We start from the raw sequence: 14,040 nt of genomic DNA, 5'->3' as shown, positions 1-14,040 counted from the left end.
TAATATACAAAAGTAAAATGGACCATAATTAGATGCTGAAATTCTAGTAGGTTAAAACTGTCAACTAAATAAGATACCAGAGCCTCTGGGTTGGCAACCAAGACTTCAAGGCATAAAGATTTTGTTCACCTTTCTCTGTAGTTCCTGTAGGAGCTCAAACAAGACGGTCTGTCTGTCCTCGGCGGTCAGTAGGTCCTCTGGACACGCGGTCAACAGAACCTCGGTGACCTGTCGCCACGCCTCCAGAGCCTGCTGTTTAGTGTACAGTTCCTGTCTGATTCTGTTACGTAGGACCACATGCTGGAGAATATTCTCTACTTCCTGCAAAGTTTATAAAATTGTAAATTTTTGTTAGTAGTATAGTGTTCTTAAAATTTTAACATTCCCTTATCTGACGGCAAAAGAAAAAGGGGCAGGCCAGAGACAACATGGCAAAGAACAGCAGAGAGTGACCTGAAACAGAGTTGTCCTGGAGGACAGTGGAAACAGAAGCATAGGATTGGACTGGAGGGACAGACTGAGTTGCTGCCTTATGTGCCACCTGGCATGAAGAGGACTAAGTAAGAAAGGTTTTACTGCTTGAGGCCCCTTAATAATCTTGATATTGACCTCACCTCTAGAACCCGAGGCCTCTGGGTCACCATAATATTGCCCTGGTAATTGTTTAGTTCGTTCATCAGTACACAGTGAAGTCGTTTGACATCACAATACAAAACGTCCTGTTCAGTCCGAGTTTCTACACTTTTGATGGCTTGTTCTATCATTGACAATTCAAAAAACTCTAGCTGCATTGTAGGTGGGTAGCGCTGTGAAAAATCAACTTCATCTAGAAGTCCTAGCAATTTTCTTCGCACTTGGCGACCTGAGAAATGAAATTGCAGTGTGAAACAGTTTACAAGAGCAACAGAAGAGCAGTGTGATAAATATCCATGCTGTTCTTTGCTTACTTCTGAATGGTCTGGCTGTCTGAGACAGATACGATGTCTGTAGACTCTGATCAGTAAATCTGTCATACGTCAGATCAGCTTCGTCTCCTATTGCTGGCTGTAACACTGTAAAGACAGCAAAATTTATCTGCAATGTTCACCATTACACAATGTAAGATTTTGAACACTGCATGCACAAGCTAACTCTAGAAATGATTTGCTTTAAATGCATAAAAAAATCTTTCAACATAAACCTATTCCTGTTGTTTGTAGTTCGTGTTTCCCAAGTTTATCTATGATTTGATGAGTTATTCCCTTTCTAACAATGCCAATAACAATTACTTTCTTACATGTTAAAGAAATTTGACACAATTTGTAAAGCTACATGTCCTGCTCTAACTTCCATACAGACTGTCACGGATCCTGATCTTATATTTTTTTTAACCTTCTGTCCAGTCATTGAGAAAGGCTTTCATTTACTTCAGTGTGTAACCTTTGAACTTGACCTTACCTGTTTGACCTTCTGACCCATCATCCAGCAGGGCTTTCATTAACCTCAGTGTGTGTGACCTTTGACGGTTCAGTGCAGTCAGTCGCAGTTCAATGGCAATCAGCTTCAGCAACCAAGACTGAGAAATCATTACTGGGCGTTCTAAAAATAGGGTCACAAATTGATAACATACCAGCTTGGACTAGCTCCTCTTTTGCACATGAAAAAGTGTATGTTATACATGCAAATATGTCACTGAAATAACCCTTTGAAAAGGATAAATGAAATAATCTAAATTTTTCTTTAAAATTTTTTGTCCCAAATGCAAAATTTCATTACAAAATATTCACTAACTATAAAACTGCTGAGTGAATGGCAAATGCTGAAGCTGTCTGTACAAGAAATCCCTTGTTGTACGTAAATATCTTAAAGTGGGCGTGGATGTCTCCCTGTTGGCAGCTAGGAGGTAGATGAGTTTGTAGGCCAGCTCTGATAGCCGTGGAGTGTCCCTCAGGCAGGTGGGGCCCGAGTGTGTCCCTACCCCCCTCTCTAACAGGGACAGAACAGCATGTAGACAAGTCTTAGGTGACCCCAGGATTCCTGGTTTTAGAAATATAAATCAGTATCTGAATGTGCAGAATTACCTTAGCATATTTTAGGATATTTTGTATTTTGGACTACATATTTATTTCAAAACAAATTTTATCAGTCTCAAAACATATTAATCAGGATTAGTAAAACTTGAAAAGTTGTAGGTATTTTCGATAAGATGTATTTGGACATTACAAAACCCATTCATCTACAGAAAAATAAAACATATGGTAGGAAACTTTGTCAGGGATATTTTTTACTTTAACTTAAAGTGCACAACACATTCCAAGAACACTGGAGCTCATTTAATAATTCCATCAAATTCTATCAATTAATTTTAACTATGTCATAAAGTACATGTACTAATTTCATCAAGTCATTTCTGTAAGTGTACAAATGCAGTGTTTCCGGACAAAACTTCTTGACAACATTTAGCTCACCTGGATCCTGCAGAAGAGTTCTGTTAACAGACTTCCTAATGTCAAACCCCAGCAGCAGGTGTGCTAAGTTTGGTGAAGGTTGATCTAGAGATCTCAGTAGGACCTGAAGCAGGTATTGTCTGGTGGAATTCCGGACGTGGCCAATCTCACGGGAGTCATCTGCAAAAATACCAAAGCTATTTAATAAAATGGCATTACTTGGAAAAAAAAATCATAACAGTAGACACATAATGTTTCCATTATAGTGTAATCTTTCAACATCTGTTTTCTTAAACTCATGTTAATTAAAGAAAAAATTATCACTATCAGATCAATTCCCCCCTCTCTCTCCAGTTCACTGTTGTAACCCTAGTTACCCTCTTCCTCTGGTAAGTGGATTGTCTTCTCCACCATTTGTTCTGGTTCCTCCACTTCCAGACATTCCACAAACCCATGCAGCAGCTCCAGATGAGAAGTCTGAAATAATGAATTGTAAAACTTACTGATATGATAATATAAGCCAAGAATGACAAGGCTAATGTATTTTACTTACATATGCCTAATACATGTAACAATCCAGTGTATCCATCAACTTAATAATGGATCTAGGCACAGTGTATGTAGCATCAAATTCAGTACCAACCAGACAAAGATGGAATCTATTCAGGGAGAATTTATGCTTTTATAAAATGTTCATTTTGGTGTCTCAATAAAAATACACAGTTACCTGATTTGATGTAAACAGATTCACAAGTGCTACTTGGACGGGAGCGGAGTGACACACGCGATACAGGATCTTCATGGCAGACTGGGCATGCTCAGGAAGGGGAATGCTGAACTGTATAAATCTACAGAAAGTTTTCAATAATAATAATAATAAAATAAACATTTATTTATTTTTATTCTGACAATGAACACAAAATAGGTTGCTGAAATTCATGTTACAATCATCTTCAAATTTCTGCTCTTCTTTAAACTTATATGACTATAAGCAATAAGACTCTTATATCAATCAAAATGTAGGTATACATGTACATACTTTGTATGCTTGTTTTATTATTACTTTTTTGTGAAGTGAAAATAACAACTAGAATACTGATGACTGAACTAAATGGATTATTTTTGACTTTTTTGACATTACAGATTTTGTGACCTACTTTGTGACATTGACGAGGTGGTCAGCTTTTCCGCTCCGTGGATTTATGCTCAGTAGAAGACGATCCATGGCAGACACCATGGCTGAGGCTCCGGTCTCACGACAAGCGTCGAGGAATGTCCCCGACTTCTCCAGACTTGTCTCTATCAACTGTAAACACAGCAGGCTGGCAGACTCCAAGGCCTCTTGTCCTGTAAGATCAACCAAACAAATTAACTCACTCAACATTAGCCAGTCCAATCAGCCAATCAAATTAACTCACTTAACATTAAACTTAGCCAGTCCAATCAACCAATCAAATTAACTCACCTAACATTAGCCAGTCCAATCAGCAAATCAAATTAACTCACTTAACATTAAACTTCGCCAGCCCAATCAATCAAATTAACTCATTTAACATTAGCCAGACCAATCAACAATCAAATTAACTTACTTAACATTAAACTTAGCTAGTAAAATCAATAAATAAAACAATACATTTGGATAAAACTATTTAAGTCAATTAGGACGCAATAAGCATGCTTACAATTTTTAATTTTTATCAAGATAGGTTCTTCTGTGAAGAAAACTCAAATAAAAAGACCTTAATTTAAAATTTCATTATTTACCTGGTATCGTCTTGTATGTTTCAAGTTGTCGAACACTGTCGTCTAGTATTTTCAACACCTTAAAAATAATTTTAATTCTTAATGAAGTAACTTACAGGTACACCAATGGATTTCAAACAGATGTGTGACATAAAAACATGAAGATATGCATACTTTATAACATCTGTTTTTAGACCAGTTTGCCCATTTGTCTTGAACCCTTTATACATGCATCTCGAAATACTCATAGATTTTTTCTTGGTCCCATTGAGTTTGAGTGTAGTTAAAACACCTGTGAATCTTACCGTGGACAGGAAGTGGGAGTCCTTCAGCAGGTGTAGCATAAGGATGTACCCTGGAGATTTGTTGGCAGGGACTATGCCCCCCATCTGTACCTCCACAAACTCCTCCCCAAAGTCACTGCCCACCACCTCATACTCCCGCAGCAGTTTACACAGGATCCTCACACAGTCACTAGCTACCTCCCACTGTAAAGTAAAGCATTATGTTAAAGTAAATCAATCCCACAGCAGTTTACATAGGGTTCTCACACAGTCACTAGCCACCTCCCACTGTAAAGTAAAGCATTACGTTAAAGTAGATCAATCCCACAGCAGTTTACATAGGATCCTTACACAGTCACTAGCCACCTCCCACTGTAAAGTAAAACTTTACATTAACTCTTTCCCCCTCACAAGCGCCTCTCGACACCTAGCCAGGATTTCCGCGCAAGCGTCTCTCGACGCCCATCCATGATTACCGCACTAGCGTCTCTCGACGCCTATACAGAATTTCCGCACAAGCGCCTTTCGACGTCTTGTTATTTTAAGACTATGTGAAAACGAGACTATGACGTCGGCAACTTTGGGGCAGGTATCAAATTGAAGCGTTATTATTGGCCTAAAAAAATAAAGTATGTGCACTGTCATCAATTCACGTGTACCTATAAATAAAGATGGTTTTTACCTTGTATGGTAGGAAAAACAAAAGTTGTTAATTCAAAATGGCAGATTACGAACAATGTATGGTGAGATTATTTCTATTCACGTGACGATTTAGATAAACTTTATGGGCTTTAGGATGCTGAATCGAATACATATATTCATAAAGAATTCATCTGTGCAGAAAAAATTAATTTGGAACATTATAATTGGCCAGAAAACCTTCGACATTTCATGCGTGCGAGTTGAAAGTCACATTGCCAGTATTCCAGAGCCGATTTTTGTGTAAAAACAACTGCAACAAAAGATTTCTTGGGTGATATGTTTTCTCCAAACATTATTATAGACTATGTGCATCACAAAAATAAAAGTGCACGGCGAATAAATGCACAGAAGAGAAAGGAAGACCGTGTCTGGTACAAAATCACTGAAGCAGAAAAGAAGGCTTACTTGGCCAAAAAAAGATATTAAAAAGATATTATCCGTTTGTGTAAACTTCGCAGTGTGCATCTATGCAAAATGTGGATCTTTTCACATACCAAAATAGACATTGAAACCTTTTTATTGACTGTAAAATGATTAAATTCTAAATATTTTGTCATGAAAAATGTGTGTATATACGCTGACTCTTGACATTTACCAAACTTTTTCTTAGTTTAAAAATAAAGGATTGGCTTTAAATTATCATCATTGTAAAGATGAGATTGTGCTGAAAATAAAAATACTTGGTCTTATATACTTTTACCCAATAATTTGAGAGTAATAAGAATAAATATAAAGCACTGTGATTTTTTTCTTTATTTCTGAAAATGCCTGAGTAAATGGGGTTATCACTGATGCTAGACTGCTGTGGAGATAAGGCTGCAGCAGTGGCTTGCTACGGGAGTATACAGTAATGCCTTATCTTCAAAGCTCTGAGGGGGAAAGAGTTAAAATAAATCAATCCCCCAGCAGTTTACACAAGATCCTTAGTTAGCCACAAGCTATTTGTTAGTAACTGTTATCCTTGGCGACAAGTAACATACAATTACCTCATTTTCAATAAATGTCAATTCAAATCACAGATAACTAATAAAAAGTATATAATTACAATCTCTTTTTACCCTTTTTTTCTTTTTCTTGCCTATTGTTGATTTTTAGCTATAAAGTGATTTTACTTGATGGAAGTACAGTGTAGCTATTTACTGACAAGATTGTCATGACCTTAAAAAATCTTATATCAAACCTTTTCTGATGGATTCTTGTAACTTCGAGCATAAAACTTCTCAAACACATTATCCTTGACAAACTCCAGGTATGGCTGAAATCCTGGTGCCCTGAGACCAGCCCCGAGGCCTGGGGGGACAGGAATATCAGTGAGGGAGTCCAGTAAGGACAGGAAAGCTCGTGTCATGGGAAACTCCTCCGCTCGGGTCTCCACCTCCTCCAGCTCCACCTACAGGGCAAAACAGAAATCAAGGTACAAGACTCTTACAAACATAAGAATTATCAATTGTAAGGTTTATCAAACATAGATAACTACTCTTAAACTAACTCTGACTTGAACTAATTACAAAATGTTGAACACAGGGTTCAAAACTGCCATTTATTTCCTTATGATGTGACTTGAAATTCATTGATAATTTGAAAAGTCAAATGAGAATTTCAATTCAGGTCAGAACACCCCCCCCCCCCCTTAAAAAAATATTGATCCCTTAAATGAATTATTTCATAAAGCAATACATAGTTACTGTACATGTATATTGCTATTTGGTTAAAGGTCTACATTTACAGTAAATTTTGTCTGTTTTTCATAGGGTAGTTGTAAGAGAACAAAGATTTACAAGAGAAACAAAATTTACCTGAGAAAAACAATTACCTGGATTCCACTTTGAGAGGAACTGCTGCTCTGAACTGTTGTCAAAATCTTTAAAACAAAGCAAACAAATTAATCTAAGTGGTATATCCACACACATACATACAGTACTGTAAATTCCTAAATATACGCGAGGAATAAATTATCACGTAATTACGCGAGAAGCACCACTCGCGAAATAAAATTACTCGCTTTTATTTTTATGGTGCTTTAATGTATGTAAAATCTCTAGATAAATCACCCATTTGCGAATTATTGTTCTCGTGATTTGACGCCCTTGGGTCATTTCGCGATATTAAGTACTCGCATAAAATAAGGAATTTACAGTATATAAAAGACAGAGGGAAAGAGAGAGGTGAGATGCATGCCAAGATCCCTCTTCTCTGGTGCCAAAATTTTAATATAACATTACACAATGCAACAAACACACTGAATGTCAATTAAAATTAAATAAAGAGCCATTTTTCAATGACTACCTGGGAGGCTTCCAGCATATGCCAAAGACTGGCAGCCACATCCGGCGTCTTTGCAAATGCCGCCAGCACCCTGAAGATCTCTGCTTTAAGATCGAGGGGGATACTACATGTCACCAGTCCAAATAACACCACCGCCACCTGCCACTGTTGGTTTTCACAGAAAGCCACGCGACAGTTCTCATTCTGTAATACAACAAGTCAATTTTTCTGGTGCTAAAGAGTAAAATGTACTTTAATTTTATGCAAGCTTTGACATTAGATTTCATCTTTAAAGTCTCTATTTCTTTCTCTGCTATGTTTTGAGAAAATTAAAATTTTATTATTCATTATTGTTTAATATAACTCATAATGCAAACACATAATCAAAATGCCTTTATATCAAGCTATTATGAATCACGGGTTGATCAAAGTACTTGACTTTTGAAGCATTATTTCTTTACCTGATTAAAAAGACTTTTACATACATATACCACTGTACATATTTTAAATATGTTAATTGATTGGTCAATGTACTCACATTTTCAGACACAACACGACACAGTTTCAGGACAACTACCAGCCCCTCCAGTTCCTGTGGGGTGATTCCCCGGGGGTGGGGTCCACGAAGTCCCATGTGAGACATGTCAGCACCGCTAGGAACCTCCCGACGTAAACTTGCATAGTACTGATTCAATGACAGGAAAATGTGCTGCCATGAAACAGCACTGGCTGGGCCTCCTGATTAAAAATAAAATATATGTATGAGACAAGTATATGAAACATTTCATATAGTATACCAAGATACATGTAGCTCAGTGCTTGCTCAAATCTCCCATGCCCTAAGACCTGTTCTATTTTCACATTTGTGGATGCACATAAGAACATTTGTGACAGCACATAAAAACATCTGTCATTCAAATTTTTTTGGATACACAATTCCACTGAAGCTATCAAAGATATCTTATTTACCTGATCCCATTCCATTGACCTTGAGAAGGTCAAAACAATAGTGGGCTGACTGTGGGTTACTGCTTAGACCAATCAGCATCTGGATGTATGGCACGTAGAGGGAAGGGGGAAGGAGATCCCCCGCCAGACGGACAAACTTGTAGAGTGACACCTATAATAAAAAATTCATACACACTACATTCTCTACTTAATTCACATCCCTTTCTCTTTGTCTAATGTAAATCCAATAGTAAAATTGTTTTTTGTCTACCAATGATTCAAAACTATACTCGAGTGTAAATCTTTGTGAAGTTGCAAGTATTATATGAAATTATGATATGTTTTTTAAAATAAACTATCATGTTAATATATTTTTATAACCCATTTTTATCCATTTTGTTTTTACTATCACTGCTTGTTTTTGTATAACATGTCATGTCAGTAACATTTCTCCCATATATAACACTCGTACAGGTATGTGCTCAAACCATTTTGCTGTCCTTAACTTGCTTACCCCGGTATACATGACTTAATGCACAATATTATGATAACATCACTGCCTTTTTATAACCTTACAATATATCATATTTTTTAAACATGTAATACTATCACTACCAGTCTTTTGGGAGGTCTAACATTGTTTGTTGCTTTGAAAGGTCCATATAGTTATCCTGTGTATAAGTATTTAATATCTATATTACATTATACTATATGATACTATATCTACCTGTCTTTGTGGAGGTCTAACGTTGTACATCGTTTCGTGAGGTCCATAGTTATCCTGAGGACACCAGTACTCCACAGACAGTCGCAGACAGAGGGGATCAGTCCTGTATAAATCTCCTATCTACAATGTATGACATGATAGTAGGATTTTATGTAATTATGGTTCACCACCCCTCTGGCCACAAATATAAAATTTTGCTTATATGATGATTTTCCAAAAGAAATCTGAGAAATAATTGAATATCAACAATCTCATCATACCTTGTGGCACAAAATTTTAAGGAAATCACCCTTTAACCCGACTATTTCTTACAGGAATAATTGTCATAAATCCCACTAAAAGTTATCTCTCTTGTCAGAGGGTCAATGTACCCTTAATTATGTTGATGTACACAGTAACACTACAGGGACAGTAACATACCAGTCTCAGTAAGTACTGGAAGCCGTGACTGGGTGACGTGGGAGGTTCTAAGGAACTCTGGGACGCCGCAATTCTCGCTGCTTCATCTCCTCTTGTACGGAGCTCTTTCACCTGTAAAAATATCCCCACTACAGTTTCTTTCACAGACTTTTAAACTACGTAACTTTTTACCACTTCATAAACGGTTTTGACTAATTTTATTTCTCTTCTTCATGTGAGGAATTTTTGTCAAATATTTTACAACAACCAATATTTATTAAAAAATTATCAACCTTTCAAACAGAATTATTTTTCCACTGTCCAACAGTGGATAATTTAGAAAATTATACGAATTTTGTAATTTTTCATTTCTTTATATTTGAAATATGGTAAATTTTCTTTTCAAAGTTATTCATGAAAAATTGGCCCATTTTTCGATCAAATGCATCAACTATTTGTTTTGGTGTCACATTAGTACCTTGAGTGGCATGTGAAAAATGAAGTCGGTAATCAGCCCGTGGATTTTCTTCAGATAATATTCCTGCAAAACAAAACAGTTATAATGGTTTTATGATCACATGACTAAACGTCCTGATCCTGTTATTTAGGATTCATTTTGAAGAGTCACATTCATGACTTGTCAAAAAACTTCTTGTTAGACTCGTTACTAGGGATGTCAATTTTGTCAATAATTCATATTCGAATATTCAATGAAAGTATTCGAATATATTCGAATATTCGATAAAATAAATAAAATCTGGTTTATTTTAAATCTACATCATCATACTCTCATGGCAGGTTTTGTGTCGGTATTTGGAAGTAAAATTGGAGCTTTAATACTGTTTGTTATCTCCATATACATGTATTTCTTGTACACTTTTTTATGTATACAAAAACGAATTCTACATTTGATATTTGTCAATGTTTAAAATAAATAATTGATAAAGCGTATACAACCAAAATATAATTTTAACAAATGATATCTATACAAGCTCAAAATGATGAACCTGTCATCTAACCAGTTTACTCTTCAGATTTAAATACACGTAATTATTACAATTATCTGCTTAATAAGAATATAAAATTTGATACAATGCTTTGAAATTATAAACAAACACTTTCATAGACAATTATCCTAGGTCATTAATATCCCGGTAATGATTTTAAAATTTGGGAATATATTCAACTCGAGATAATCAAGTAATTGATGCATTATTCTGAAATTAAGCCCTTTATATTACAGGCTGATTCTATCAAAGATGTACATGTAATTCAATGATCAATAAAATTATTTTCATAAGTACACTCTTCACGTGTCTCTTGTACATTCAAGAAAGGTTTCATTCCATTGTCCTCGATTCTAGATCCGATCATATTAAATTATTGAATGTTCTTTTTGTATTATACATTAATAATTCTTGTTTATTTCTTTTATGCCTTACTCAAAATGAAATAATTTAGATCTATTAGATAAGAAAGAAGTGAAAGAAATCAGGGCATTGCTAGTAAATAAACGGGAATAATTCTAGCACTCTTTTGTTATCTCTTTTTTGTGAAATCTGAAAAATACCGAATATTCGAATCTTAAAGTGACAGTACGGCGCATCTCATCAAAAAAACTGACTAGATAAAATTTTCCGACAAGATTTGGAATTTTTTTACTACTCATAAATGAATAAACTTTCAGAAAATTACAACTTTTACAATTAAATAATTTGGATTATTTCATTAAAATTAATAGTTATTTATGGGACGTAAATATATACATCGCAACATGTTCGGGGTTCCACATTCCATGCTATGCACGCATGCGTAGTTTTCATAAACAAAACAGCCTGGTTAGAGAGGGAATCCCGGTAGGCCTGCTACATTGACAAAGTCGACCAAAAAGAAAAAGAAACTGAAAATAGAACTTGAAAAAGCAACTTTCCTGACTAAAATTAGTTTGGGGATTAATAAAATCGCTGGATAAGGAAGAAACGGGAACTCGGCAACACTCACGCAGGGCTCTCGAAGGTTCTATTCGACAGGTTTGTTGATACTAGTTATCATTTCTCATTTTTCCGTCGCTTTCAAAGAAAAAAAAGTAGTGTAAACTCAACATAAAAAATACATTTTTGACTTATAAACATTGTTGCCATTTGAAATGCTATTTTTTTTTAACTGTGCAGAAAAATATTTTGTTTGACATTTGCCGCGATAACATGATTAGTTGGTTTTTCCTTTCTCAGACCCCAATACACAAAACGTAAACATTTGTACTTTTAATTCTGTTAAATTCGCCCGAATGCAGACTAAAATCTTTACGATTATTATTTTAGATTATTTTATCAGAAAGTTATGATAATTTGTGTTTTTGAAACTTGCTTTCACCTAAGGGCTATTCCAGGAAAAAATGTACGGGAGGGTTGGACGGCACTTCATATATTTTTGTATGGGTAGTGGGTCTGGAGCAATTAAATTTGTATGCCATTGGGTGGTTGTCCTGACTTGATATATTTTTAGATGGGTGGTTGTATTTACCCTCACAAATAATCAAGTGCAAAGTACTTCTTTCCTCTCATTTTGTATAAATCGGTAAATACTGATATTTTCGTCCTAAACAGTTGTAAAGTGTGTTTACATTGAAAGTGAAAGTAGAATCGAACAAAACGGAAACAAGGGCAGATAACTAAAAAAGCATGTGCAATTGTGACTGCAATGACAGTGGGGGATTGGAAAACGGATTAGTTGTGCTTTGGACTCCCTGGTCCAGTTTCTTTTCGCCAGTTTAATCAAACATGATTACATTGGTAAATTAAATGATATTAGAAACAATCAGAAAGATCGTTTTATTTTAAACCGAAAGTAGAAAAAAAAACGTATCTGATAATGAACATTTTAGAGCATGACTACGGAGTTTGCAAGTCAAATATTTTACTTTACACCACATACAGAGTAAAAGGAAGACGAGATATGAGTTTGAAAACAATATGAAATATATTATGTCAAAAACATGCCAGTCCTTAACCTGTTAACATGTTAACTTGTCGAACTTGTATGCACCAATGGTCTAAGTTGTTAGATGGGATTTAGAATTCATTAAATATATTTTTTTAATCAAAGTTTTCACTTCACAGACACTGCCTACAGAAGTTAAGCCCCCTCCCCCCCCCCCCCAAAAAAAAAAGAAGCAGGAATCATTTTGTTATGAACAAGGGGAACAACAATTGTTAAGGATAGCTAGACTATAATTTACAATATTAATTTTAATTAATTGTAGGAATGTCATTTCTACTAGTACATGTGTACACATACTTGTAAAATTTACCTAAGCTTTACAGACTACAAAGTCATGCATCAGAACAGATATACAAATCAAGTATAATAAAGGTTTTCAGTGGTGTGTATCATAAGCCTAAAGGAACATATTTTTTTAAGCTGCAGCAGGAACACAGGGAACTGTTTTACAAAAAAACTTATGACTAAGACTAAGAACTTTAGTTGTTCATAAAATCTTAAAAAAACTTATGTTTCTGTTAAAAATTGTTGGCATAAACTATCTTATTTTTTTCAGAAAGATTTCAAACATTTTTAAAGTAATGCAAAAAAGAAATTTATTTGCATAATAACACTTTGATCTTAGTCATAAGTTCTTTTGTAAAACGGGCCCTGGTTGGATAGATGTCAAAACCCAACACTCATTCGAAGTCAGATAAATTACAATACCTGAAAAAAGTACATAAAATTTTATTGCATATATATGTGAGACACAATTTTTTTTTTTTAAATTTTAGATGGGTGGTTGTATCAAAAGCAATTTTAAATTGATGGGGGGTGGGGTAGAAGGTAATTAAAAATGTATGGGTGGTGGGGTAAAAATAAAAGTGCCTTCCAACCCCCCCATACAATTTTTCCTGGAATAGCCCTAATATTCATTATAACTGTAAACTCTATAGTGTAGGCACGTGCCGTTTTAGAATTCACGTGGTACAAATAAACAGATCTAAGATTGCTCCAGTTCGTACGACCCTTGATTTTCCGGCAGATTCTAATTACGTTAATTTTGTTTGAGTAGAGAATATTTCTGTTTCTCAAACTGCTTACATCAACTTTATACCTTATTTCTTAATAACATATTGGGTAAATTTGGATGAAAAAGCACACATTTTGGAGCCGTACTGTTGCTTTAAATTCATATTCGAATATTAACTCATCGAATAAATATTTGAATGTTCAAATATTGGTTGACATCCCTACTCATTACTAAAATATAAATGCATGAATTTTGATGGCAACTTCGAATATGCACCAATGACCTACCTCTTTATGGAAATCATGTACGGCCACCACAGCCAGCCGCAGGAAGTGAAACACGTTAGCTTCTAGGGCCTCATTAATAACCACCTCATCCTCCTCACAAATTCCATTCACTCCTAGAAAACAAGTATAAATCAAGATTGAGTCTCAACGAGTCATAAAGAAGTCTTAACTCGAGTTAATCAAGAGTGAGACTCAGCGAGTCATGAATAAGTCTCAACTCTTATCATCTAAGACATTAAACATG

The 14,040-nt window shown here is 35.2% G+C and overlaps 1 protein-coding gene across 4 annotated transcripts in view; it reads right to left on the bottom strand.

Moving 5' to 3' along the window:
• Positions 1-14,040, bottom strand: part of LOC133186375 (nuclear pore complex protein Nup205-like) — a 38,875-nt gene that overhangs the window by 14,055 nt on the left and 10,780 nt on the right. For 3 of the 4 annotated variants that reach the window (XM_061321629.1, XM_061321632.1, XM_061321630.1), the window contains exons 8-27: positions 13,797-13,909; positions 9,973-10,035; positions 9,516-9,626; positions 9,096-9,215; positions 8,390-8,540; positions 7,959-8,158; positions 7,442-7,624; positions 6,969-7,016; positions 6,336-6,545; positions 4,475-4,657; positions 4,191-4,248; positions 3,584-3,773; positions 3,154-3,274; positions 2,804-2,903; positions 2,448-2,606; positions 1,771-2,016; positions 1,438-1,578; positions 948-1,052; positions 615-862; positions 130-321 (exon numbers count right to left, since the gene is read on the bottom strand). In XM_061321629.1, the coding sequence (XP_061177613.1) occupies positions 130-321; positions 615-862; positions 948-1,052; positions 1,438-1,578; positions 1,771-2,016; positions 2,448-2,606; positions 2,804-2,903; positions 3,154-3,274; positions 3,584-3,773; positions 4,191-4,248; positions 4,475-4,657; positions 6,336-6,545; positions 6,969-7,016; positions 7,442-7,624; positions 7,959-8,158; positions 8,390-8,540; positions 9,096-9,215; positions 9,516-9,626; positions 9,973-10,035; positions 13,797-13,909 (2,942 nt within the window). The remainder of the gene's footprint in view (positions 1-129; positions 322-614; positions 863-947; positions 1,053-1,437; positions 1,579-1,770; positions 2,017-2,447; positions 2,607-2,803; positions 2,904-3,153; positions 3,275-3,583; positions 3,774-4,190; positions 4,249-4,474; positions 4,658-6,335; positions 6,546-6,968; positions 7,017-7,441; positions 7,625-7,958; positions 8,159-8,389; positions 8,541-9,095; positions 9,216-9,515; positions 9,627-9,972; positions 10,036-13,796; positions 13,910-14,040) is intronic. The other variant, XM_061321631.1, reaches the window with a different exon arrangement.

Source organism: Saccostrea echinata, unplaced genomic scaffold, assembly GCF_033153115.1.
Source record: "Saccostrea echinata isolate AGI-Se365-2 ecotype Australia unplaced genomic scaffold, CSIRO_AGI_Sech_v1 ptg000013l, whole genome shotgun sequence".
NCBI lineage: Eukaryota > Metazoa > Mollusca > Bivalvia > Ostreida > Ostreidae > Saccostrea > Saccostrea echinata.
The sequence above is the reverse complement of the archived record's forward strand: the minus strand, read 5'-3'. Positions and strand labels throughout refer to the sequence as shown.